At 35.6% G+C, this 27,426-nt stretch overlaps 1 protein-coding gene across 2 annotated transcripts in view; it reads right to left on the reverse strand.

Moving 5' to 3' along the window:
* Nucleotides 1-27,426, reverse strand: part of PSME4 (proteasome activator subunit 4) — a 90,397-nt gene that overhangs the window by 40,805 nt on the left and 22,166 nt on the right. For both annotated transcript variants that reach the window (XM_024552799.3, XM_024552800.3), the window contains exons 4-18: nucleotides 17,197-17,241; nucleotides 15,220-15,369; nucleotides 13,965-14,028; nucleotides 13,329-13,403; nucleotides 12,076-12,198; nucleotides 10,219-10,311; nucleotides 9,415-9,680; nucleotides 6,895-7,081; nucleotides 5,851-5,940; nucleotides 5,091-5,155; nucleotides 4,664-4,814; nucleotides 2,004-2,102; nucleotides 1,713-1,782; nucleotides 1,211-1,278; nucleotides 360-575 (exon numbers count right to left, since the gene is read on the reverse strand). In XM_024552799.3, coding sequence (XP_024408567.2) covers nucleotides 360-575; nucleotides 1,211-1,278; nucleotides 1,713-1,782; nucleotides 2,004-2,102; nucleotides 4,664-4,814; nucleotides 5,091-5,155; nucleotides 5,851-5,940; nucleotides 6,895-7,081; nucleotides 9,415-9,680; nucleotides 10,219-10,311; nucleotides 12,076-12,198; nucleotides 13,329-13,403; nucleotides 13,965-14,028; nucleotides 15,220-15,369; nucleotides 17,197-17,241 — 1,762 coding nt within the window. The remainder of the gene's footprint in view (nucleotides 1-359; nucleotides 576-1,210; nucleotides 1,279-1,712; nucleotides 1,783-2,003; nucleotides 2,103-4,663; nucleotides 4,815-5,090; nucleotides 5,156-5,850; nucleotides 5,941-6,894; nucleotides 7,082-9,414; nucleotides 9,681-10,218; nucleotides 10,312-12,075; nucleotides 12,199-13,328; nucleotides 13,404-13,964; nucleotides 14,029-15,219; nucleotides 15,370-17,196; nucleotides 17,242-27,426) is intronic.

Here is a 27,426-nt window from a genome sequence, read left to right on the forward strand (position 1 = left end):
CAGTGTTCCCCAATAAAATTATGTGGAATTAGAGAGATTAGATATGGCATACCGAGCCATTGCACACAAAAACAGAAAAGAAGAAAGCTGGAGTTAGCTCCAGCTAACTCTATGCTGGAACTTGAAAACACTCCAGGAAGCGCCCTTCCAGTTTCTGGAAGGGATGCTGTCCCATTCAGGAATCACTTAAATAAAGCCAATTTGATCTTCAAAACAAACAATCCAGTAAATTTTCATAATATACCTTAAAAATAAAGAAGTGACACCTTCATACACAGCAAGGAAAAAACCGACACTTTGAATCCCTTGGGAAAATAACTGACTCTATCCTTGAATCCTCGATCATTGAAAATGCTTGCCTTGATAGGAAAGTATCCAGAAGGTTGCTTGTCAAAGCCACCTGGCACACTGCAGTATTCTGTAGGGTAGATAAGCGTCGTAGAACGAAGAAGGTGATGCAGAAGGTTACAGGACAGAGTGTAACCCTGCTTACAGGTTAAATGTAGGGTTCTTTGGAGAATCTTTACAAGTTGCTCCCTATAAAGAAGCAACTTCTTCCCATCCACTCGAGTAATCTAAAAAGAGGAAGAAACAGTGGAAGATATGTGGGTTAAAAGATCAAAGATCAATAATTAATGTAAAGGGGAATGTCTGGCCACTAAAGTAGCCAAAATAGTAACTGTTTTTCTTAAAATAATTTAATTCATTTTAGGACTTTCATTTTAATTATATTCTAACAATTTATTGTTTTATAAGATTAAAACACATTTGCTGAGTCTGGGCTCTCATGAGCCATGGCATAGTACCATCCTTCTCAAAAGTGTCTATTTCCTTCAAGAGACAAAATTAACTTAATTGAATTTCTTTGCTCTTTGGTTCCTGAACTAACCCATAAAAAATAACAACAACAAACCCCTAAAGTTAGAATGTTGAGAAAAAAAGGATTCCCAAATCCAAAACACTTTTTAGTTAATGAGTTACCCATACTAGAATTAATCAGTAAAAAGTCCAGGACTGAACATAAAGTAATCAACAATTACACTACTCTGATAACAAGAAAATGACATCTGACTTTCTGCAGCCATATTAAGAAATATTTAAAGCTTATGACTTTTCATGTTTTAATGTCAAATTTGCAAAAGAAAATAAATCCTAATAGCAAGTCAACATTTTTATAGTAACATTTTCTTATTCCAAAGATTGACAATACCTCAGACAAAAGCTGAAGATTCCATAGTAACTCCTTGTCCAGTTCTTCTTCATTTAACACATCATCATCTAAAAAAGGCAAAATGGCATCAGAGGGGCAAAAAAACCTATGAAGCCAACTAAATGAATCCTTTTTAAAATATTTATATTTAACATTTCTAATAACTGAAAGTCTCTTTTAGGGAGTCTTTCCAATTCTCAAGTTTTAATAAAACTAACACACCAGCTAAAATGTGTGACCCTGCACATATCACAAAATAACTGGCATTTTTGATGGCAACCTCTGACTGGGTCTCCTATGTATGAAAATATTAATTTAATAAAGTTAAATTTCTATGCTACCTGTCAATATGGTGATACCTTATTTTGAGCAATTTTCCCCAAAACTACAAAATTAAAATATTGCATAGCTTAAAGGAACTGTTTTCATCAACAGAGTTCTAGAAACCAAGGAAAAGATTTATCCAAAGTTACAAATACAGAATGATACCCTTATGACTTACTCATTGTAAGCTGAGTTATAACACTGCAGCAGTGGGGAACAAACAGCTTCAAAGATTCCTCTGGACAGCACTGAAAACATATTTATTTAAGTAAGTTTTTTTGAAAAGTACAAATATTTAACAGTCACAAAGTTCACACTAGCACTATTTTCAGTGACAAATGAAGGCCGTAAGCAGCTACTGAAAGAACGATGTATTTTAAGTATAACAAACACATCTAAAATAATTAATCACATAAACCCGTTGGTTACTGATTCATTAATCCATCAGTCCAAAAAAAACCAAACTCACCTTCACAGCAGCACGGCACATGTCCGCCACCATACGGCCTGCCACTCGTGTTTCAAATATATGCGAAACAGAAAAATTAAAAACCTTCTGAAGGGCCACCTGGTTCAGATATATAAAAAAATGAAAATGTCTAACCAGCATTTTCAAGAAAATTAAACATAAAACCTTATTTTTTAAATGATGCTTAGACTGTATTAAAAGTAACCAAGTAGGAAATTTTTAGCCATCAGAATTTATATGGATTTGCTTCATTATATTATATTCATGTCTATGAACAATCTTTGCACAAGACCCTAACATGAACAAAACATTTGAGGCACAAGAATTTAATTGCTACAGATATATCAAACACAAAATTACAACCTCCGGAAGCAAATACAATTACCTTGTTGGCTAGTCCAATATAAGAAAATTTTTTAGAATATCCAATATACACATTTTGTCATTCTGACAACAAACTATAAACATTTATCTCTAATCCAAAAGACTTGAAGCAGTCTACTTAATTTTACAATCAAGTCACAGAATTTTAACTGCTGAATGAAAGAAAGCTCTATACACAGATTAACAATGTTCAAAAGTATAAACTCCCTTTAAAATATTTCAATTAAATAAAAGATTTATGTAAATTTCTTAACACTCATATAATCTTGGTAAATATTTCATGAAGCTCTAAAACAGGTTAGCTTTTCACCAGCATAAACAAAGTGAACAGTGATGGTCTCAGATGAAGGGCAAAGAAATAGAAATGGAAATACAATGAGGTTTGGTTTTCTTTTTAAAATTTTTATTTATTTCTTTTTAGAGAGAGGGGAAGGGAAGGAGAAAGAGAGGGAGAGAAACATCAATGTGTGGTTTCCTCTTCATCCCCCACTGGGAACCCAGCCCACAACCCAGGCATTTGCCCTGACTGGGAATCGAACCAGCGACCCTTTGGTTTACAGGACAGCACTCAATCCACTGAGTCTCACCAGCCAGGGCAATAAAGTGTAGTTTTAAAAACCATACTGTACATAACAGGTATCAACCAATATCAAATGAATGTTGACAAAACGCAACATTGACAACAAATGTTCTCATTCATCATAATTTGCCAGATTTAAAATAAAACATTTTACTTATTTATTTTTAGAGAGAGGGGAAGGGAGGGAGAAAAAGAGGGAGAGAAACATCAATGTATGGTTGCCTCTCCTCTGTCCACTACTGTGGACCTGGCCTATAACCCAGGCATGTGCCCTGACAGGGAACTGAACTGTCCACCCTTTGATTCGCAGGCCTGCACCCAATCTACTGAGTTATACCAGCCAGGGCCAGATTTTTATAATTATGATTTAATTCCTATCATGTTATGGTATAAGCAATTTCCAAAACTATTCCCCCAAATTGTATTTAATTGTAAACTGTAAAACTACACTTAGCCCTGGCTGGTGTAACTCAATGGATTGAGCACTGGCCTGTGAACTGAGGGGTCACTGGTTTGAGTACCAGTCAGGGAACATGCCTGGGTTTGGGCCAGGTCCCCAGTTGGGGGCGTGAGAGGCAACCAATCGATATATCTCTCACACATTGATGTATCCCTCCCTTCCTCTCTCTCCCTTCACCTCTCTCTAAAACTAAATAAGTATTTTTAAAATAAATAAATCAATAAAAACTACAGTTAATCCTTGCTGTCTGTAGTAGTTATGTTCTATAAAGCTGTTGAGAACTCTGAATTATTAAATACTAATTTGCTAGCTAGTCAAACCATTGTTCCTAGGGGAAATACAGAATTAAGTTCCTACAACGCTCTGGGTATATTTTCATCAAATGACGAATTTCATGTTAATGTGTCTCTGTTTAAAGGCACCTTATTTAGCCCTGGCTGGTGTGGCTCAGTGGATTGAGTGCTGGCCTGCGAGCTGAAGGGTCGCCAGTTCAATTCTCACTCAGGGCACATGCCTGGGTTGCAAGCCAGGTCCCCAGTGGGGCGTGTGTGAGAGGCAACTGATCAATGTATCTCTCACACGTCCTATCTGTCACACAGCGACGTTTCTCTCCCTCTCTTTCTTCCTCCCTTACCCTCTAAAAATAAATAAATAAAATTGAAAAGATGACTTATTTAATATGTATTCTTGATTCACTAGCACAGAACTCAAGTCAACTCATGCCTGAACAAAGCTCATGTAAAACATGCTGTTTTCTCCACTGGACACATCACAACTCCCTTATGCTTACAACACTAGACATGGCTTTAGCACTGCTCTTCAGGCCATTTTAAAAAACCAGCAAAATTACCAAAAACACAAAAGCGTAAAAAAACCCTGGCACTAGATAGACACAACAAAAACACATTTACAGCATGAGAGCTAAAACAAAAAGGCAGAGCGTCACCTACTCAACCCCGGCAAGAAACATATCCAACTCAAATTTATACCATTTTTACATGTCTGCACAAAAACAATGCAAGTATTGATTTAGGGGTTACAAATAAATTTTAGCCAGTAGGTAAATTTGCAAATATGGATTTTTGTGAATAATGAGCATCAACTGTATATCTTTTCCAAATTTTAGTATGAAAAGAAAGGATAAACTGACTGATATATACACTTAAAGTAGCTTATTTTTATAACTTTGGGTAAAATGACAAGACAATTTAATTTTCTGTAGCTATGCATTCTTACCATAAATATTTCTTTGGAACACTGCGTGAGGATTGTACTAAATGTGGAAGACAGACCTAACTCTACTAAACTCTCCAGGTGAGTCATTTTCTCAGTTTCTGTCTCTTCTCTTGTTTGCTCCAATGTGCTGCTTTCTATAAGTCCAAAGCATCTAAATAATGCAAAGAAAGAAAGAATTTTAGCAACTAAAAACTGGTTTACCATTTTTAATGATGAGTGGACAACCTCTACCGTTATAACCGTAAGTGGCAGCTACTGAATTTGCACAGGGCTCACAACTCCAATGCCCTGTGACAACTTCGGTAGCACCGACCTTGCGGGAGTTGTTAGAGGGTGCCAATGAAGGAAGAGACTACAGCTGCCGGGACAGAACCACCATTGTTTTGTATTCGGATAAAGGGCGGGTCTGAAGTACATACATACTCACCTGTCCATAAACTGTAAGACGAAGTCCTCAAATTCAGCTGTGGCTGAACACAGTTCTCGTTCCACCTGTAACATTAATGTGGAGAAAAATTTAAAAGAGCCAGAGATGTTTTTTCTCTCAACTAACAAAACTCAAATATAGTCTACTATATAGATATAACACTAAATTATTATATTGTGTACTGTGAGAAATAACACCATAACACATATCAATTTAGAATAATTCATCTACTACTTTCCAGGAACCAAAAGAATTAACATATTTTATAAGGGCCAAACCAGAAGTCAAGCAGCCATTTTTATTATCAATTACATTTTTCAAACTGTTTCAAACTTCTGCTGTATGTGTAAAGGCTTATCCCTCCCTACTTAAACATCTAAATGACAAAAGTCAAGTAGTAATATGCCCACAATAAAGAAAACAGTCGTAAAGAACCAGAAAGTAATAAAGAAAATCTCTCTTCATTAGATGCCAAGCCCCTCAATAGATTTATTACTAATATAAGAAAATGAAAAAACAAAACAGCACTATCTTTGCTTAACGAAACATTAAAAAGTGACAAACTGAAATACACCTCTGGATGTCAAAATAGCAAAGATGACATGGCCTTCCACTTGTATAATGTAGTCACAAACCAGTCATTTTCATTTGTTAGCACCTATCCAAAGTTGCTTTTAAACTAGCAAATATTGCTATGCAGATACAATAAAAATTTAGAACTCAGTTAACCAATTCCTTTACAACCAGAGAGCATCCCTACCTCTGTGAGGTCCTGTCTTTCTTGTAGTACAGATGAGCAATCTACTAAAGGCACCAGAGTGGAAAACGTTGCTATGAACTGGAATGTAATCTGTGGGAAGATGCAACAAATTTAACATTACATAGTTCTTGTTAAAAAATACAAGCATATTGTAATTTACCCAAATAAATTATCTTGAGGGAATCCACAACAATCTTTCTGAAAATTTTTCACTTAGAATTGAACACTTTAAGGTTCCTCAAAATGAACCAGCTGTTACTTCAGTAATGAAATTATACTACATTTATTTTCCTATAGTTATTTATTAAATTTAAGCACAAAGTTCTCCAATCTTTTGTCAATGAGAGGTTACTTTGCCTCCCTCCTAAAAAAGTAACCGTAGCTAAGGGTAAATTACCTAATGCAGAAACCAGAGAGAGGGGAAGAGGAGCAATGTCAGGAGGTATGTGTATAACCAGGATCTGGCATTCTATACCCAGTAACTTGTATCACGCTCCCTTGTCACCAGTGTAGATGAAGGTACGTGCAAATGATCATATGCTATAATTTTTAATGTCACTGTTTAAGGAAAATAGTAAATACACAGGGTCCAGCACAAATAACGCTGCTTTCTTATTACAAAATCTTCTATTACAAAATCATAAGCATGCAATTCTATAACATAACAATATCACACTCAAGCATACCATATGATGTTTTAGGTGAAATGTTCAAATTAAAACAATAAATTGTTACACCCATATTATTACTCTGCCAACCACACTCAAGCAAGGCCTTACTTCTGCCAGACCCTATATAATGAGCTTTAAAACATCAAATGATCATTAAATAAGAATAAAGGTAATCCTAAATTACTTACAGGGGAAGATGTTAGAGATCAACTAACCATCCACAATCTAAACTTAGGCATGTACAGATATAATTCTGTTACCATTAACACATTTTATATTGAACTATGTCTAAAGAGAATTTGGAAAAACCTAACAGGGTATGCACTTACACAGTTACCACTTAGATACCAAACAGAATCATAAAGACGCTCACCATGCATTTACTGAAGTCATTTGGATCCACCCCAGGCAACGCTCTCATCAGCAGAGGTAGCATATGTGTTGGACCTTCAGGAAACCACTTGCCCCCCGATACCAAACTGCGGGCCACTCCAATTACACAACTTAAAGTAGCTGTGAGCTGGTGAGGTTCCGTTAAAGTCTCTAGTGCAGGATATGTTCTACGATTTGAAAACAGAGTTTTAAAAAATTTCCATCGCAGATAACCATACATGATGCATTAATAAATTCATAAAGCGTATTTTGGTTTAAAGGTTTGTAGCTAGAAGTTATTTTGAGTATTTGCTCTCAAAGTTAACAGAATCACACAAATAAAGGAAATAAAGGAAAGGTACATGTTTCCACAATCCCCTGACATCTCACCACCTTTGTCCATGCAAACTCCCCAGTGAAACAGCACATAAACCAGTAGATGCTGCATTATTTCAAACATCCTAATCCACTTCCACATTCCAACAGAATGGTTACTACTAGAATTCGGGAATAACAAGTACAAAGTATTCTTCTCTTTTTACAGGTAAAACCACCTTACTAAAATGCTGAAGTTTCTATTTTATACTTTTAAAAGGACTGGTACGTTAAACTTGGAAACCGACTATCAGAAATATATGAGAGTATGCCTGACACTGGAGTGCACGAACTGAGAGGAGTAAGATAATGCAATCTTTGATCACTAGGCATTAAGACCCAAGGACATCCAAGTCACTCTTTGACTCCGTAATTTAACTTTATGAATCTATCCTGTAGGGAGAAAAAAATCTAAAATGCAGTCATTTCAAATTCCTCTTATGCATAAAAGATATATAAGGGAAATTTCAGCTTAAGTAGGAAACAAGGGAGGCTTTATAACTTAAATTAAAAAGAACAAAGCCTATTCTTATTTTAAAACATAAAGAAATCAAACCAAACTATTTAACAAAGGTTGTCTTTAGGAAATTTAAAACTAAATGCCTAAAATACTTTTTTACATTTTTACTTTTTAAAATATTTTGCATTTTTAAAGGAAAAAAATTCAAAACGGTAGTCATGCCACTTCTAAACAGAATTAAAACTGAATCTCAAAAAACAACACTGTAGTATCAATTTCATCAATTAAGTATTTACCTCGCTAAATATGCTAATATTAAATCTGTGCCAAAACTGAGAACTAAATAAATTGTTCCTTCTCCAAATGTATCTATTCTAGGTGCCTCGTTAGCATAGTAGGTAGTGCTTCAGTCTCACAAAAATGTATCTATTCATAAATCATCAATTGGAAAATACCGACATAAGGCAAAACAAAGGCAAAGTAAAGAAACAGCAAAACTCCTCAAACTTCAAAATTTTAACCATGCAAGCAACTAAAGTCCCTCCTTTCTCAAAGGAGCATCAAGAGACCTGCTGCTGACTGTTAGCTTCTGCTACCACATGGAGGCCAAGTAGCAAAACACATTGAGGGTTGAAGTCAGAGCATAAACTGCCTAACTTTTCCACTCCACTTCCTAACTAAGTTGTGTGTGGGAAGAGTTTTGCATGCACACCCTAAGATGTACATGCAAAATTAGGAGAGGTTGAGAAAGTGAGCCACAACTTAACTGGAATATTTACAGCAATGAGGACAGTGCAAGATAGTATAAACAACTCAAATTTAATGGAGCACCATTTTGGTTAAGATCTTTAACAGGATACCCTTCTCCAAGAAAGTGAGACTAATTATCCTATCTCAACCGTGAGTCAGAAAACTGACCGTCATCCGCATTCTCCCACGACCAACCTTGGACAAATCTGAGTTTTATGGAACTCAATCTGTTAGATCCTTCTGGACTCTAAAACTCAACTTCTACCTTTGACTAAGACATTTAGAAAGAAATCATAAAGCTCAGGTTCAGGCACCAGAGGAGTGACAGTGAGTTGAAGTAACCTGCTCTCAAAACACTCAACGCAACTGAGTAGCTCTCTCTTGGAAGGCACGTCAGGCCTATGTTGTAAGAGTGATTAGGCAAGTGGAGAACCATTTTGTTACTGTTTCAACACAAAAAACAAAATGAATGCAGTAAAGTCTACCTTGTGGAAACAATCCACGTAAGATTATACAAGATACAAAAATAATATAGATAATCAAATTTTTCTTATGTCATTGATTCTAAGAAATAATAGAAACCCAAAATCATTTCACTGTCATGTTCTCAGTATTTTGTGACACATTTTGATGAAAACAGCCAGAGCTTAATTTATGCACAAAACCTTGATATTAAAACGTAACTAAAATGTACAAATAATACAAAATACTTATTTTATCCATATCATGTCAATTTTACTCTCCAATGAACCTTCATGAAGTCACCAATCATTAGGTTAAAATATGTTGCTTGTCCTCCAAGAAAATGTGTAAGTACCAATACAGTAATACAGAAGCCAGAGAAAAGAAAACCAAGCAGAAGAGTAGAGGGAAGAGATAACCAGAATAACTGTAGCCACCACTGAGGCTTCAACGAACATGTAAAGCTACACTTACCTTTCAAGTACAGGGGGTATTACTAACTCAGGTCTCATGAGTGCAAGATTCTGCAGAGCCTGGGCTGCTTCTAAACTACCAGTTTTGCTAAACATAGCCAAGAGGACAGGTTGAATAATGCATTGTACAAAGTCTGTAACATCTTGATCAGTAAGCTTATGGCTATCAGGCACAGGAGTTAACCAAGAAGGCTTCTTATATCTTTCACGATGCAATCTTCGAACGACACTGTTTGGCAATCGCTGAAGTAGTTTCATTAACTTGTTCTGGGGACACAGAAACAAAAAGTCCGAGGTAGGTTCTATGTCCCAGATAGATATTTGGGGTTCCTCTGTACCCACCAAAGTAAAGATTTTCAAAATAATGGCTTTTACAACCTTATTACAAAGACCTGCACAGTATATCTAGACAGAATACTCTTATCAATTAACTACTGACAATAATCAATACAAATGTTTCGAATTTCAGTTTTAACTTCTAGTGCCACATTAATCTGCCATTACATGAAAAGCCATTTTAACCAGACAACTTAAAAAAAAAAAATGATACAAATAAAACTGAAAAGATGAGTCATGCTTTGGTGGCATTTTTTTGTTACAATTTTGTTCCAGAATGTGGCATTTTGTCACCAGTTACCACCACCAGTATTATATTAGTTTATTTACATGTCCTATGAACACAATAACATCATAAAGCTTATAGGAAGGACAGAAATCACCTTACAGGGTACATAAAGGTAATAGTTACATCTAACCCTATCTCAAAAAGTTCCAAAACCTAAGAGTGAGAAATGAACATACTCACCAGCCAGCGCCCGTTGTTTGAAGGGTGGTAAAAAGATGTGATGCTGTTAAACAAACCGGCCAGGTGTTTTTGCACTAACTTACTCGGTCCACCCTGTTCAGGTATAAGAGTAAAAGAGATCAGTAACCACATTATACTGTAAAATCGGAAAGGTTATCAGGCCCCAGCCTACATGTAAATCTCTAATGTGGTTCATATTCATCCTGCTGACAAAATTAATTCTACCTCTAAATAGGAGTAAAAAACATTCCTCAATGAATTTCATACGAATTGATTTCAAACACTCTACTAAAAATAAGGGCAACTTTCTCAAACCAAATTTAAAAAAAGGTATTTTTCAATTTAGGATAACAGTATCTTTTACTCTTAGGCAATCAAGTATCTTTCATCACTAAGATTATCATCTTAAAATAACCAAGAGTTCTAATATCAGGCATAACAAAAATTCCCTAAGTGATTTAAGAAGTGAATACCTCACTGCAGGATATGAGGTGAGATTTACACAAGTGCATTAAAATATTTTATTATTACTTCTAAATGTAAATGTTCAAATGACTAAGCCAGTTATATGTGACATTTTGACTCAACAGAAAAATTTCTTTTTTAACTGCCAAAACAAAACAAATCAAACAACAAAACTTGGGGGGAAAACAAAAAGCTAGTGTTCTTTTTTTATCAAGTTGAACAGCCCTGGGGACAGAGGTCTTGAAACCTCCTATCTGCCTCAAGCTGATCTTTGAAGAAATAGCACAGGTGAAGGCAGAATGTCACCTGCGCTGGGAACCTCTCCTCCCAGTGAAATGAATCCACATTCACATTTCCCACTCCAGATCAGGGCAACTACTAAGAGACCGTAACAACTCCACAAGAAAAATTTTAAAATTCTAACGTAAGAATTATCACTGATTTTTATTATATTCAATATTCGTATTTAACACAAAATGAAGCTGCCAGTAAGAACACCTGTTAGAAAAAACAGCAATATTAACTACAATGAAGCTGATAATAATCACCATCTAATTCAGCAGCTCCTAAAAAATGAGTTCCAACTCATTGTTTATGTAAGATAGTACACATCCAAGAGTTTATATCATTTTCGTATTTAATATCCTAAAGAAAATGGGATTTCCCCCTCGGTTTAATAGTGAAACAGCAAGAACAGGGAGCTTAAATTTTCTTTTAATCTTACAATAAAATTTAAGACCTAAACTCTCACAACCATTCTGCCTTTTCCACAGAAACAACTAACACAAAACAAACAACCAAGCAACATAATCTAGAAGAAAATATCAAACACAGAATAAATAGTTCAAGAAAAAGACATCTGTAGAAGCAATATGAATGACGATTTTGTTCTAGTCTTATTTGAATGATGAGGTTGAAATTCAAGCATGATACATATTTCTTTCAATGCTGTCAGTAAAATAATCCTTCATGCTTGTCCTTTCACTAGATTACTTTTAGTAAACTTAGTACTCAGTGTAGTATTTTATGTGAACATTTACACTGAATGCATTCATACTGAGCACGTACAAAGCCCTGAATTCTAATCCCACCTTTATCGTTCTCAATCTGACTTTGGGAGTGCCCTTTTACCTATGAGTCTGCTTCCTGGTCTATAAACTGTTACAGACATTCTGAATTTCTCAAAACTCTAAACTTCGGTTCTAACTTTAAGGTCCACTGGTTATGGACATTTATAAACAGTACGTATGACTACATTCTGGAGTAAAAATATCCAAGAACCAAGTGACCGACGAAGCCACTGATAAGAGACCGGCATGATTCTATATAGTTTTCGTATGGTTAACACAAAATTTAGAGAACTACATAAAACAAATACAGTGCATTACAGACCATCATAGCAGTGATCCACAGCACGGCATGTCCTATGTCATAGGCATTTGTCAAAAATCTCGGGACTAACACTTGACTGCTTCCCACCGGGAGGTTTAAGCTTCTCAGAATTCTTGTAAATACCTTCAAGAAAAAAAGAATTAAAAACACATACAGTTATCAAATAACTTTCCTTACATAACTTAAATGCTGTGTGTTGGTGTTATTAGATGTATTCTCATTTAATCAGTTTTGCAGCAAGTTACATACTGCTTACTAATCTGTTTTATTCTTTAAAAATTGTATTAAAATATCTATCCTTTTAAAAACAACACTCTGAGGTCACAGGCATGAAGATATAAAGCAGCTCTAACCATGTACCCAAAAACAGACAAATGAGATATAGTAAAACATAAAACAGCAAAACATAGGTACCTGAATTTAAACATGAAATGTGTCGACTCCTTTCTCCCTCTCTAAATGGCACAAAACCAGAAATGTCTTCTGGTGAATTTCTTTCCCCCTCTAAATTTTAACATTGACCTGATTTCTCCCCACCCAAGAACTTGCACTTTAATCTGTTATTTAATAATTACATTGTAATATAATTAAATTTTTATTTTAAATGTGTCATTACTAACAGATAGGGGCCTTGAACGAGGGGGGAAATTACTTCTCCTTAGTTTCTATTGGCCAGCAACAGAGGAAGACAGCACAGGCAAAGCAAACAGAGCATTTGCCTTCTGCTGGTCCCCAGGCCTGCCCTACTGTCACTGTGTGCATCAGAATTGCCCGGATGCCCTACTCCAGTCCTCCTGATGTGCCACTAGTGATTCTGCTGCAGGCAATACAATACAGAAGATGCAATGTTAAAAACACTGCACCTAGAGACACTCTAACTTCTTTTAATCTAGGGAAATATACAATGTGATCTAAGAGTAGAAAAGACTCTAGAATAGCAATCAAATTCCATATACAAAATTTGCTGGAAAGTATGAATGTATAACACTCTATATTTTCTGTACTACTCATTCTGAAACTTACAGTTCATGTCCTACATAGGTAAAACAAAAATCACACGTTTTTGGTATCTTGATATGACCCAATTACTTTCTGTAAATAAAGGATCCACCCTGTGGGGTATGTTTGCATTGATGGTCTAAAACTAGTTTATGTGGAGCTAGGAAATTAACATACAAAATATACTTCCCCTTAAAGACATGAAAGTTATGGCAGTGCTGTTGTATGCTGTACGTTCAGATATTATTAATTACCTTTGGTACATATGGATCCCAATCTATGTACCCTATATTATCTGTAGCCAATCGTGCAAAGAGGTTTACTAGTTGCTGAAAGTAAACAAAAAAAGAAAGATAAGTAACTACATTTGTTGTTGTTGTTAAGTGGCACAGTCATACTTCTTTTCATATGTTCTTTTCAGCAATCAGTGTTAGCAAAATCTGATTTAACATATGCTTTATAACTTAGTTTTTTTTTAATCTCCAAATTTAAGTTCTGATTCCTGTCACCCACTCAAAATCAATAGCAGTTGAAATACTTATAGAAAGGTAATGATAAAGCATTATGTGCAATGTAAACAGGAAAATAAATTTTAATCCAACAGGCATATAGGAAACATCCACTACGTGTCTAAGCACAGTGCTGGTGAGGATACAAAAGGAAACACGGGGTCTTCCGGTTTCATGCACTTCCCATTACATTCATATACCTCCGCATATTAACAAAATCAAAATAAAGAAATGTCTGCTTCTGTGAGATTACAGCAAATAAAATTTTAAAAACTGATTACAACACTGCTAATAGCCAATTCTGGGGAACTGAAGTTACTTATCAAATGATGGCACATATTTCCAAACCATAAAGTATAGAAGGAAAAATGGGATACTCACCCCCTCCCACTGTGGGAGATTTTGCACTGAAACCCAAAGGCCAATTAATTCATCAAACCAAAGTCTGAAGAAGAAAAATGTTGTTATGAGTAGCAAGTGAGTTATAGAAAATGGTTCAAAGCCAGGTATCCTTTGTACATTTTAATCTATTATTCTTACTGATAACTACACAACCTAGAAAAAATAATACTGAAAGTTACAAACTTAATGTAACAAAGGATTACTTTTATCTGAATATTCCCCTTCCAATTTACTTATGCTGTGAAGAATAATTTCATAATACTTCTACGTCACTGTTAAGTAATTACTGTCCACCCCTATCTAATACTGTTTATGTTTCTCCTTCCTCTTCCTGCCTTTCTCATTAAATGTTTTCCTGTTACTACCTGTTCTTGTAACTCTTCCTTACTTTCTTGTTTTAATAACCCAATTAGTAATTATGCCACTAACTAGCACGATAGTAAATGCTCCACAGAAGAAATGAGCCACAGAGTGCTTGGTACAACTAAATTACAACGGGGGAAACTATCACAAAGAAACAGGGCAAGAAAGTTTTTTAATATTAACAAATCTTTGAAAATGTCAAAGAAACTAAGAGATTTTAGAATTTTTAAATTAAAATTAAATTTTCACAAATATATAGCTATACACAAAATTTCAGACTTGACAGAAATAAAACAGAAAATGGGAGAGGGGGAGGAAAACTAAGCATAAGCTGACAACATAGCGGTAATTACCATTATCCTTTTAGTCTTTTTCCTTTTTTTTTTTTCGTAAAAGTACAGTCTAAAATACTTTTTCATTGCAGTTCCTAAAAATGGTGCAAAGGCTACCAAGAAAATTATAAAAAGGACCCAAGAGAAAACGACTTGTGATGAGAGTTAAAACCAACTTTTAGAAAAACACTTTCCTTCCCCTAAACTCTATGCAATTTAACATTCTATCACTGCCTATTTATTAATGCTTTCCACTCCTTTCTCAATTATTATTCTTTCTCTCTTGATTTCTTAAATTAAAGCCCTCATCTTTTTTGGCCTGACACATAAGCATTATCCTCTATTTACAGTCTTATATTTTAACTGTTTTAGCCTTCACATACTTCGAGTACAAACAAAATGGTTGAGTTAGTAAACTTTTCTTTGCCTACGATTGTAAAGAAAAATCTGTAATGCAACTATTGTACTGCTTTACTGGTTTGCCTATATCAGTATTTCCTGCTATATTCTAGAATTTCTCAAGGGATGGAAATACTTACTTAAAACCTTTATGATGAAGTTCTGGAGGAAGGGAGGTAGGAAGAAATATTTCAAAATAAGTGATGGCCTTTTGCATTGTTACATCAAAAGGGCACATTAAAGGCCTCCATTCTTCTAGCATCTCAGCTGTTGCATCTGCTGGAAAATACCTAATAAAAAAAAGGTTTTCATGTATCTGATTCTTGCTAAAAGCTCTACAACATCAATACATGACTGACCAAAAAAAATTAAAAAGGAGGGAAGGAATGGCTTTCATAAGATACATCACACACTATAAATATCATGTTAGCCTACAGGAAACATTCTAACAATTCTACATTAAATACCCAACACACTTAGGATAAGGTAAATTTTCCTGTCTATAGGATTTAGAAAAATGCTACAAAGTTGACAAAACTCAGATAAAATACAAAGTCATTCAAATCACCTACAAATTTAAAAATGATTATATTTTTTCATCCTGTGTGCTATGTAATTACAATAGAAAAAAATCTTGTGTATATAAATTCAGTCTGTATTTTTTTAAAAAACGGGATAATCAGTGAAGTGAGAAAGAGAACATCAATTGCTAGGCTCCTCTGGACAAACCATTTGCCCTCACTGGATCACAAAGTCCTGTACATAAGACAGGACTGGACCAGATGATCCATTCCCACAGGCTCTGACATTGTACAATTCTATGAAGTGCGCAGGGGTGTACTTGAGCTACGAGCTAGAGATTTACAAAATTAAAATCTAAAATGTACACACACATGCATACATACACACAAAGGAAAATGGACAGCGGACCCATGTATAATTTTTCAAATATCCATTAAGAGGTTTAAAATAACAAAAAATATATATATAAGGAATTCTGATTTGGGTATGGCCAAAAAGTTAGAAAACCCTTTCAAATCCCTTACATTTTTTATAAATCTGTATTCATTAGAATTGCACTTCATTACTTGATGTTAAAAATAAAATTACATTTCTCGGAATACTTCTGTTGAACTCATCATGCTAGGTCATTGTACAATAGGTCAGAATTAAAATAGAAAAGCGTAACATATTCTGCCTTCAAAGATTTCACACATCAATTCCCTTTTCTAATTTTTCAGAGTCAACTATTAGCCTAGTGATCACAAATAAGAGCTTGGGGGTTCTATGAATGTGCCCCACAACCTAAGACCTCAGTGATGACCGAGTTTCTCAGTGAGGAAGCACAGGCCGGGAGAGTAACTGCCTAGTACACAATGACATTGCTCAGTGGTGGCTTATGACTCAAGTTACATCTTACGCCTCCTGAAAGGGAGACATTTTATATGCCGAAAATACATTTGCCCACGGCTGAATAGTATAGTAGATCAGCAGCAAGTATATGATTTATAAAATAACTTTAACTCTTATTACAGCATATGATAAACAGGGATTTCCATTCAAAAGAATTCCCTGTATCCACAGCAGAGTAAGTAGCTTTAAAACAGCCTAATAAATAAGAATTCAGAAAATATTTCAAGTCCAAAGAACTGGACTTTAATTACTTTAAATTCTATGCATATTCATCTTTAAACATCAGAATATGGGCTAGTTTAAGTAAAATATTCTACTGAAAGAGAACATACGAGGAAGAATACATGGACCACTTCCCTGTTATTACTTGCTTTAATGGAATACCTCTACAATGCTCATTTTGAAAAACATTTTTAATCTAAGTAATAATAATCTAGAAAAACCTTTAAAATAAATTATACACAAATCACGGCATTCTTACTTTATAATGGGTGACTGATACCCACACCATTTAAAAATTTCTAAATTTAGAAATAAAACCTGAAAATTTCAGTTCAAGAGTTTCAGATAACATGTAGTGCCCAGTGACCAGCATCACAACATCCAAAACTACTTATACTTTTATTCCCTCTTCCAAACACACGAAAGCTAGGGAAGATCCCACAGAAGTGACAAGAGGCTTTGTAAATTGAGAAGCTACTTACGGGCGGCAGCTTTTCACGAGTGTTTTGAGAACATTTTCTACAGAACTGGGGGAGAAAAGCCATTTGATGAATTAGTTTGATGTATTTAAATAATTCTTTTAATGCAATTAATAAAAAGACTCTCTAAGATACGTTCATAAATTTAGCTATTCTCTGTATACATGCAACAGCTAATCCTTCTCTTTCATACAGACAGAAGTGTAAGGATAACTACCTACACTCCATAATCTGCTCTTTCCTTTGCCCTCATTTGCTCATTCTCTGCTGTGAACTAAAAGGAAGAAAACTAGGAAAAGAACAAGTTGTTTTCAAGTCAGCAGCAATGACCAACCATACTTAGCAACACATCAAGAATATGCTCAGTAGCTTAAAACTTCAAATACTAATTTTAAATTTTTATTAAAGCTATTTTACATCAAAACTAAGGGCAGACAAAACTTGGTATGCTTCTATCAACAACTGCCAGAAACTACTTTTCTGTAACCGACTGACGGGAGTTCTATAACCCTGCAAGGCACTTTACTGCCAGCACCAGTGATCAAAAAAGCAACAGCCCCCTCTTGGACTCCTTAAAATATTAGTTGAGTAACATTAAAAGCTGTAACTTATTTTCTACCTTGTAGGTGGTTCAAGTGAATATGGAAAACAACAAATATTTGTATTTTAATTTATAATAAACATGTTGGTTTTAATACTAGTTTAACCATATGACCAGAATGGAATTTTTAAAATATTAACTAGACCACAGTCCAAAGAAGGTCAAATGGAAATAAATAAAACAAAGGGCAGTAGGTAATTTGAATTGGAACTTTAAAATAAATGTGTGACTACTTATAGTATGATATGTACAATTAAAAATAAGTGTCCAGAAAGATGTTATGGAGGAAAGGGGTAACTTTCAAGCAGTGCTTCAACCTGACACTTATGATTAAACTTCTTGAAGTTCTTAAATACAGAAGTCTATCCAAATTCTCTGAAAGCTTAAGAACTAATCTGCAAAGAAATTCCAAGGAATAACAAAGACTAAACTCAGCACAAATAATCAATCTATCATATAACCAAGAGTGAAAACTAAGTTACTTGAAGCAGGAGGAACCCTCTTTAATTTCCACACTACTCAGAAAACAACTAACTGAAGTGGAAACCGGGCTACAACTTATGAGATAATTCAAAAATAAATAAGATGGTCATATGGCCAGAGAACAATCATGGAGCATTCTCCCTGATTATCAGAGAGATGTTCTCCCTTCCCTCATAAAAAAGCTGAGCAATTCAAAAACAAAGATTGTAGTTTGGAGAACATCTAAGTTGCCTGGTTAAAAAAAGTCAAGCTTCTCTCCAGCTACATTTCCCTGAAGACAATGACTACTACAGTTTTTTTCTTCTTCTGGGCATTGCCAAAGTCCTTATACCAAGGCTATGTATTCATCTCCATTTGTACTTTATTTATTTACTTACTTACAATGCTCAATAAACATACTCTGTCAGGGCAATAAAGAGAACAGATCTTTGGGACTTTTAGTTTGGACTGAAGAATCACATTTAGAAACAAATCATAGAATTCATAGGCAATGTTAGAAGAGCCATCTCGTTCCAAAATAAATGACAGATCAGCTTAGACATAGATTTAAAAAGGAAAATTCTAAAATAATAAACTTTCTGTCCAAAAATATAAGAAGATCTATAATTCTACAGTTCCTAAAGTTTGTGTCCATGTTAAATTTTCATTCATTTTATTGTTTCTCTGGCAACTCATTTGACAGTATTACACAGAAAACATTCTATTTTCACTGGTAACTTTTGTATTCTTCCAACAAACTTTCATATTATGTAAAACATGGTTCTAGAAAGCAAGTCACAAAAGGCTGCATGGCTAACCATGTTTTCTCCAGTTCCCTCACTCTTCAGAAGTACAGGAGGTTAAGGTGGCTCTCAATTCACTCATTAGAGGAACAGGATATGTGGGAATGTGATTCAGTTCATCTAAATAAAGTCAATTTCAACCCCTTGGACGTAAGCTCTTTATCCAGAAAAGAGTACAATCTCTCTAACCTGTGATATCTGTATAGTGACCTTTTGTGATTCTTGTAATCTCTCAAGATGAAGTAAACAATGTTTCTGTTTAAAAATAAAATAAAAGGTTAAGGCTAGATGCTAGTAGACTATATTTTTACTAATTTTTAGAGGGAGTAATCACTACATACTTTTCCAATTGCCGGAAATTTGTAACACTAAAGTAATAACAAATCAAAACACTTTCTTAAAAGTCAACCAGGATCGATAGATGGACTAAGTTTTGAACAGGTTTTCTCATACCCCATTTCCTCTTAGTAAAGGCATGTTAAGTTGAAAAGAAAGCCATAGTATATTAGTTATGTAATTGTTCACAGCTTGGGCTTGGAGTCAGATATCTGTATTTGAATACCAGTTTTGCCACTTACTAGTACAATATTATAGCCTGAGTTTTTCCATCTATAAGAGCGGTAACACCTACCTCTCATAAGGCTGTTATAAAAATTAAATGAGATAATGTAAAGAAAGCAGCTATCTGGCTCAGAATTAATCACAATAAACAATAACTACAATTATTTCTTACTTAGCCAAAATAAATTACATTTTCAATTTCCTTAAGAACTAGATTTTTGTGGTCATTTTGTTTTTATATCTATTCTCCTGCCTCTGGGTAGCTATTAATTTATTATTTAGGAAATTATATCAAAACAGGAAAATCCTTCCCCAACTGCCAGCCTACTTATTAGAGCAGAGACTAATTTCTTGTCCCAGTTCTTGAGCTCTTGACCCAGATTCAACAAATGACTCTGTGTCAGTTTTCCTCTCTGGGCTGCGATTACCTTATGATGACATTCTTTATGATTCCCTATGATGATATTAATAAAGCAAATGCCAAATACGGAGCAGAGAGGCCCGAGGAAAGCCAAAAGCCTTAATCTCCAGTTACTCCAATTACTGAGACAGTCAACTCATACAAACCTAAATGTTTGTGCTTCCTACCCCCTTCCCTTGCCTATCAGGACAATATTCACTTTTAACCCAAAGACATGTACAGCAAATGATATGTTCAAGATGAGGGCAGTGCGGACTGCCCATAACCAGACGTAATTTCAGCTTCACTTGACAATTCTTGAATTAAAATTTAATTTCAGAAGTCACATTTGCCTTTTCATTTAAAAAAAGGGGGCGGGGGAAGACTATAACCTTGGCATACTCTATATACCTATGCCATAACTTCCTTATAATTTAATGGTAACAGCAGCTTATATAATATTTTTCTTAAGAATGAACTTAACACTCCATCTAAAAGAACTCAATTTTACCTGCTTCTTCTAAATCTAAACAATTCCACCACAGTCACACACTATCCATCTTATTATATGCAATCTTTTCAGAGCTAATATTGCTTAGCTAAATAAGCAAGTAGTCATTTTTCACAGCCACTTCACACAAATGAGGGGCAAAATAATTTTACCATAACAAAGGTACAAACAAAGTGTAACACCTCCATCAATGATGTAGCATTAACATTGGTTTTTCATTATCACCTTTTTTTAAAGTATGCCTCTGTGGTTAAGTGTTAAGAAGTTGTCATAATCCTGACCACTCATGTAAAATGAACATGCAAAATTGCTGTAAGTGATGGCAAGCCTGATCAATGTGAACAAAGATGTTTTTAAAACTGCTTTTAAGCCCTGGCTGGTGTGGCTCAGTGGACTGAGTGCCAGAATGCAAACTGAAAGGTCGCTGGTTCAATTCCCAGTCAGGGCACATGCCTGGGTTGTGGGCCAGGTCCCCAGTAGGGGACACGCGAGAGGCAACCATACATTGATGTTTCTCTCCTCTTTCTCCCTCCGTTCCCCTCTCTAAAAATAAATAAATAAAATTCAAAAACAAGAAAAAGAAACTGCTTTAAAAAGAACAGTGTCCAAGGAAAGATCATTATGGCACCGAGACAACTTTTGGAAGAAACACTATCAAAGTCAGTAATAAAGATCAAACACAAGTCTCTAATTTCCAAATAAAAGTAAATGTAGAATTTTTTTAAAAGCACATAGAATGTTCCTCAAATACCACGTTAAAAAGCACTGCAAATATCATATTAATAATCACTGTTCATTAACAAAATTGTAAACTATTTTAAAACTTCAACAACTCCTCAGACAAAATTGCATCATTTCATTATTTTGTGCTAGAGATCAATTCCCAATTTCTAAACTTCAGTTTAGAAATGTGGCCACATACGTCAAGAAACCCCCAACAGAGGTTAAGAACATGTTACTTACATGTGCTGAAAGGGGAACAAAAGATTTAACTGTATCTTGAGGATAAGAGCACCAATTCAAGTGCCATGAAGAACAAGTACCAAAAAAGGGAAACACCAATTTCCCCAGAGGCAAATTAATATGAAAAATGAAAGTTTAATACTATATGGTCCCCTTAGAATATATATGAAAGAAAAATAAATATACTTTAAAATATATTAATATATACTTAGCAGTATATAGATGTACTAAAAAATTTAGTTTAAGAAAGTAAAATGAGTTATCTAGGCCCAAACTACTCATGATGCAGTATGTAAATCTTTAACAGCAAGCAACTCAGAAAAACAACATTGGTAGTGATAAGACTAAATAAACAAATTTAGGAGAACCAAGATGGCGGCGTAGGTAGACACACTGCAGTGTGCGCCTCCTCGCACAACCAGAAATGACAGAAAATCGAACGGCAAGGGGGTCCAACACCAAGGAAATACAAAATAAACATTCATCCAGACCGGTAGGAGGAGCGGAGATGGGCACCGGGGTGGAGAGAACTCATGTGGCCGTGGCGGGACTGAGACTGGCGGAGTGTGGGACGAATGGGGCAGGCAGTCCGAGCACTAGCAGACCCTGCAACCCTACATTTGTGCAGATAAACCGAGAGGGCCGGACTCAGAGTGGCGGAGAGCGGGGCTGGCAGAGCAGTGGGTAGCACCCCAAGGCCCCACATTCGCACACAGATAAACGGGGCAAACGCGGGGGAGCGAAGCAGACTGCGCAACCCAGGGCTCCAGCTCCGGGAAATAAAGCCTCAAACCTCTGATTGAAAGCGCCCGTGGGGGTTGGGGAAGCAGCAGGAGAGACTCCCAGCCTCACAGGAGAGGTCGTTGGAGAGACCCACAGGGGCCTAGAGTGTGCACAGGCCCACTTACTCGGGAACCAGCACCAGGGGGGCCCAGTTTGATTGTGGGTATCGGAGTGAAAGACTGAAATCCGGAGGAGAGTGAGGCGGGTGCCATTGCTCCCTCTGGGTCCCTCTCCCACGTACAGCGTCACAGCACAGCGACCAGCATTACCCCGCCCCGGTGAACACCTAAGGCTCCGCCCCTTAAAGCAACAAGCGCCAAGACAAAAAAAAAAAAAAATGGCCCAAATGACAGAACACTTCAAAGCTCCAGAAAAAATACAACTAAGCGAGGAAGACATAGCCAACCTATCGGATGCACAGTTCAAAGCACTGGTTATCAATATGCTCACAGACTTGGTTGAATCTGTTCAAAAAGTAGATGAAAAAATGAAGCCTATGCAAATAGAAACAAAGGAAAATGTACAGGGAATCAAGTGATGCGAAGGAAACTGGGTCTCAAATCAACGGTGTGGACCAGAAGGAAGAAACAAACATCCAACCAGAAAAGAATGAAGAAACAAGAACTCGGAAAAATGAGGAGAGGCATAGGAACCTCCAGGACATCTCGAAGCGTTCCAACATCCGAATTATAGGGGTGCCAGAAGGAGAAGAGGAAGAACAAAAAATTGAAAACTTATTTGAACAAATAATGAAGGAGAACTTCCCTAATATGGCAAAGGAAATAGACTTCCAGGAAGTCCAGGAAGCTCAGAGAGTCCCAAAGAAGCTGGACCCAAAGAGGAACACAACAAGGCACATCATAATTACATTACCCAAGATTAAACGCAAGGACCTACATCCAAGATTACTGTATCCAGCAAAGCTATCATTTAGAATGGAAGGGAAGATAAAGTGCTTCTCAGATAAGGTCAAGTTAAAGAAGTTCATCATCACCAAGCCCTTATTATATGAAATGTTAAAGGGAGTTACCTAAGAAAAAGAAGATCAAAAATAGGAACAGTAAAAATGACAGCAAACTTACAGTTATTAACGACCACACCTAAAACAAAAACAAGAGCAAACTAGGCAAACAACTAGAACAGGAACAGAACCATAGAGATGGAGATCACATGGAGGGGTGTCAATAGGAGAGTGGGAGAGGGAGGGGGGGGGAAAGGTGCAGAGAATAAGTAGCATAGATGACAGGTGGAAAATAGACAGGGGGAGGGTAAGAATAGTGTAGGAAATGTAGAAGCCAAAGAACTTATAAGTATGACTCATGGACATGAACTATAGGGGGGAATGTGGGAGGGAGGGGGTGGGCAGGATGGAGTGGAGTGGGGGAGGGAAATGGGACAACTGTAATAGCATAATCAATAAATATATTAAAAAGTAAATAAATAAACAAATTTATACACATAATTCAAATGTGAACTGTCCAGGCCCATTTTGTAAAAGCTCATCGATTCATAATTCCCCCCACATTTTGTTAGTAGCAATACCCTTCATTAGCGTGCTGCCTACATTTGTAACTTGCAACATGCTACTCCAATTAAGGACATGAGACATTGTTTTATGAATAAAACCATGCCCATAAAATTCAAATGCTTCTTTCAAGAAGTAAACGTTAAGCAATTCTTATGTTGCTCATATAAGTTCACAACTACCTAGCGCTCCTTTTCAATTTTGATTTTTCCATTAAAAAAAAAACCAAAACCTAAATTGTTTCTCCAGTAAAAGTACATACAGACGAGAGTGAAAGGGGTCCTTGCCCCTGAAGCAAAAGACTGAAAGACAAAAGGAGGATGGGAGGGAGAGAGAGGAAGATAACGGAAAAGAAGAAAGGAAAGAGAGAAGAGAGCTTAATAATCCTTGCTCTGAACAATGTAACTGCTTTTTTACATCACGTGGCAATGCATGACACTCTAAAGCAGTGGTTTCAATAATGACAAATACATTAAGGTACATGAGTTTAAGAATTGAAAGACAAGCAGTTAACAAATGAAGCAATCTTTCACTTTTGATTATAAAAATAGTATTCTAAAAATAGTACAAACACAGGCAGTCAGCTAACAAAACTGATTCAAAATGTGCCAGAATACATCTAAGATGAAAATACCCAAAATACCAAATCCAAAAGTATGGCATATTAAAAGGGCTCTTTAAAGACTTTTCTGAAATAAAATGCTTGTAAAAGTCATTAATTTTATCTCTTGACTAGAAACACTTGCTATACTAGTGTTCTAAATTCAATCTTAAATAGAAACATAAATTTAAATGTTTCAATTGTTAATATTTTTAAGTTAAAGTTAATTTTTCCATCACTATTTATCTCCGCACACTCTTTCACCTCCACCCACCTCTCCCACCACCCTACAATCACCACACTGTTCATTCCCTCTTAGAAGTTTAGTGGACCGAGGAAAATAAAGCAAAATAAAAGTACAATCATATAACTGTCCAACTGGTTTCTCTAACATTTCTGTGTAAGAACCAGGACTATTAGGTTCCTCTAATTTTAAAATCAAGGCAAATGTGAAGAAAGCCCAAGAGTCAAAGAATCTGAAAATCTTTCAAAGTTGAAGTTTTATACCTTTATACAGAGAGATCTAAATGGAAATAAGGTACTCCTTTGAAAAGGAGAGTTAATATGTAATAGTAAAAAAGATTACAGAAAATTTGAGAAAATGACTAAGGAATAAATTACAGTCCTGAGAAATATTTTAAGGAAGAGCCCCCTCAAAAGCAGTTCCAGATCCCCAGCATTCTTTCTGATCCCTTCAAACTGGAACACATTACCATTTTTAAAAAGAGGCTGCATTACTAGAGCTCCACTCCACAATGTGTACCCTGTTTAGAGGAGGTACTCAGTCCTGTGTGAGTACTCCAAGGCACTGGACCAATAAGGTTCTTCTGATTGCCGCATCATTTTTTGTCAACAGATATATACGGAAGAATTCTTACTTATAGAAACATTACTTAATAAACTTAATGCAGACATAAATGTTTAAGTAAAATGTGAAACTTTCAAGAAATTTCTCACACTAGATCTCTTCAGGAAATACCTCAGAGCCTTGGAGAAAGGGAAGGAGGTATTAAGTAGTCAGTCTGAGAATCACTGCTACAGGAGAAAATAAAATAGTGTTTTGGACACTACGAAGACCTGGATCTTAGAGATTTAAAAACAGGAAAAAAGAAAGCAAAAAGTGGTGGACCAGTAAGAAGAAAACAGGAGGGACTGATTAATGAAACAGAAAACCTCTGATAGTATAAATGCAAGATAAGAGGTGGAAAACCTAGAGCTTTGAACCATATGTGAGGAGCATTTTAGAAATGCATGGGGCATTTTTAATGATCCCAATCACTGGGGAAGGCTCGATGGACCTTTAGTGATCAGAAGCCAGGTATATTAGATACCCTGCCATGCGTGGAGCAGCCAGTCACAACGAAAAGTTGTTGCAAGACTTTCACAAGTTCCCCCACTTGGTGGTCATAGGGGTTAAATTTTTTTGAAACTAAAAGTTAACTGCTTTAAACATTTAGTATTTTTCGCATAGTTTTAATGGACACTGATTCTCCTGGAAATACAACAAACAGGTAGGTAAATTGAACAAGGCTGTACTTTATTTTGTTGAAAACTTCACCTAGGGTTATTCCTGGAGAAAAAAGGAAAAAAAAATCACACCACCAAGGCAATTCCAGTTGGACCCCCTGATTTGTCACCACCGTATTCCTGCCAACATGCAGCTGCTGCATGCAGATATGTAACCAAAGACTGTTTTAATAATCTTAGAACCAAGTGACATCACAGTGGCAATTAGCAGAGACACAGAACACAAGGATGTCACAGAGTTTCATTATTAATTTCTTTGTTAAAATGCTGTTACTATAATCCTTTGTCATATTATACAAAAGGCAATTTATGTTGTGAAAATTATATATTGGCATTATTTATTTATTTTGGCTTTGCCTGTTAGTTTTCAATCTTACTCTGATATCCTCCCCAGAAATCTACTGTGTAAATTCTCTGTAGTTTCATATATTAATGAGTCTTTTCCCAATTCATCCTTTGCCTCTAATTCCTCACAGGTAATAATGTTTAAAAATGTTTTGTGATACAAAGTAACTAAGCCACCCAACATCATTACACAAAAAATTATTCTGACACAGTTATAAGTAAGGCCAGCTGATCCATAAGAATATCAAGCTTCCTTTTTTCTCAGTTCAGTGGTCTGAAATTAAAGTTATTCCCCTGTATCATCGTATTTAATTAAATCTTATGTCATTCTTCACCCTAGCACTAGCTTTTATTACAATGTCCACTCATAATGCTGTTCTTTCATTTTCTTGTACTTATACAAAACGTATTCTAACCTTTTTCTTTTAACTCCAAACTTACTCATCATAAGTAGATGGAAAATCTGAATAACATACTTAGTGGCTTTTAGTGTAACGATGCCTGCATATTTTATACAGGGTGGAGCAAAAGTAGGTTTATCCTTGTTTGTATGGAAAATAACACAATAATTAATAAATAATAGTACAAGAATAACCCTTGTTTCCTGTACTCAAAACTGTAACCTACTTTTGCCCCACCCTTTACTGTTTTTAAAATACTTTCCTATTATTTCTCTTCTATAGTTTAAACATTTACATTTACTTTTGTCACTGAGTGTAGGTATGAAGTTATACTACTTTTGAATTTCATTTTTAAATAGTTAACCACAAAACGGAAAAGGGGATGCTGAGTACGTTAAGAATTGAGAATCACTGCTTTAAACCAATGATAATTTTGGTAAAGACACAATTTCTCTTCAAAAAACCAAAAATGTCCATGGTAAAATGTTTAAGAAAGAGGTTTTCACAAGGGCAAGGATGACATGAAGCTTCAGGCAAAGACATGGTAATAAGCCCAGTATCTAAAATCAGGGGATGAACTATAAGCACTGACTGACAGTTATAAGCTCTAACAATTTTTCCAGCAAACAGCTGGTATTACTTGAAGAGGAAAGCCACAGATATTTGTTAATGACCACACAGGACTTGAATCAGCCAGAGAAATTTCAGAAAGATAAGTAATTTTGAACACAGTTTAAAGATCCATGAAAT

This window comes from Desmodus rotundus, chromosome 5 (assembly GCF_022682495.2).
Source record: "Desmodus rotundus isolate HL8 chromosome 5, HLdesRot8A.1, whole genome shotgun sequence".
NCBI classification, from domain to species: Eukaryota; Metazoa; Chordata; class Mammalia; order Chiroptera; family Phyllostomidae; genus Desmodus; species Desmodus rotundus.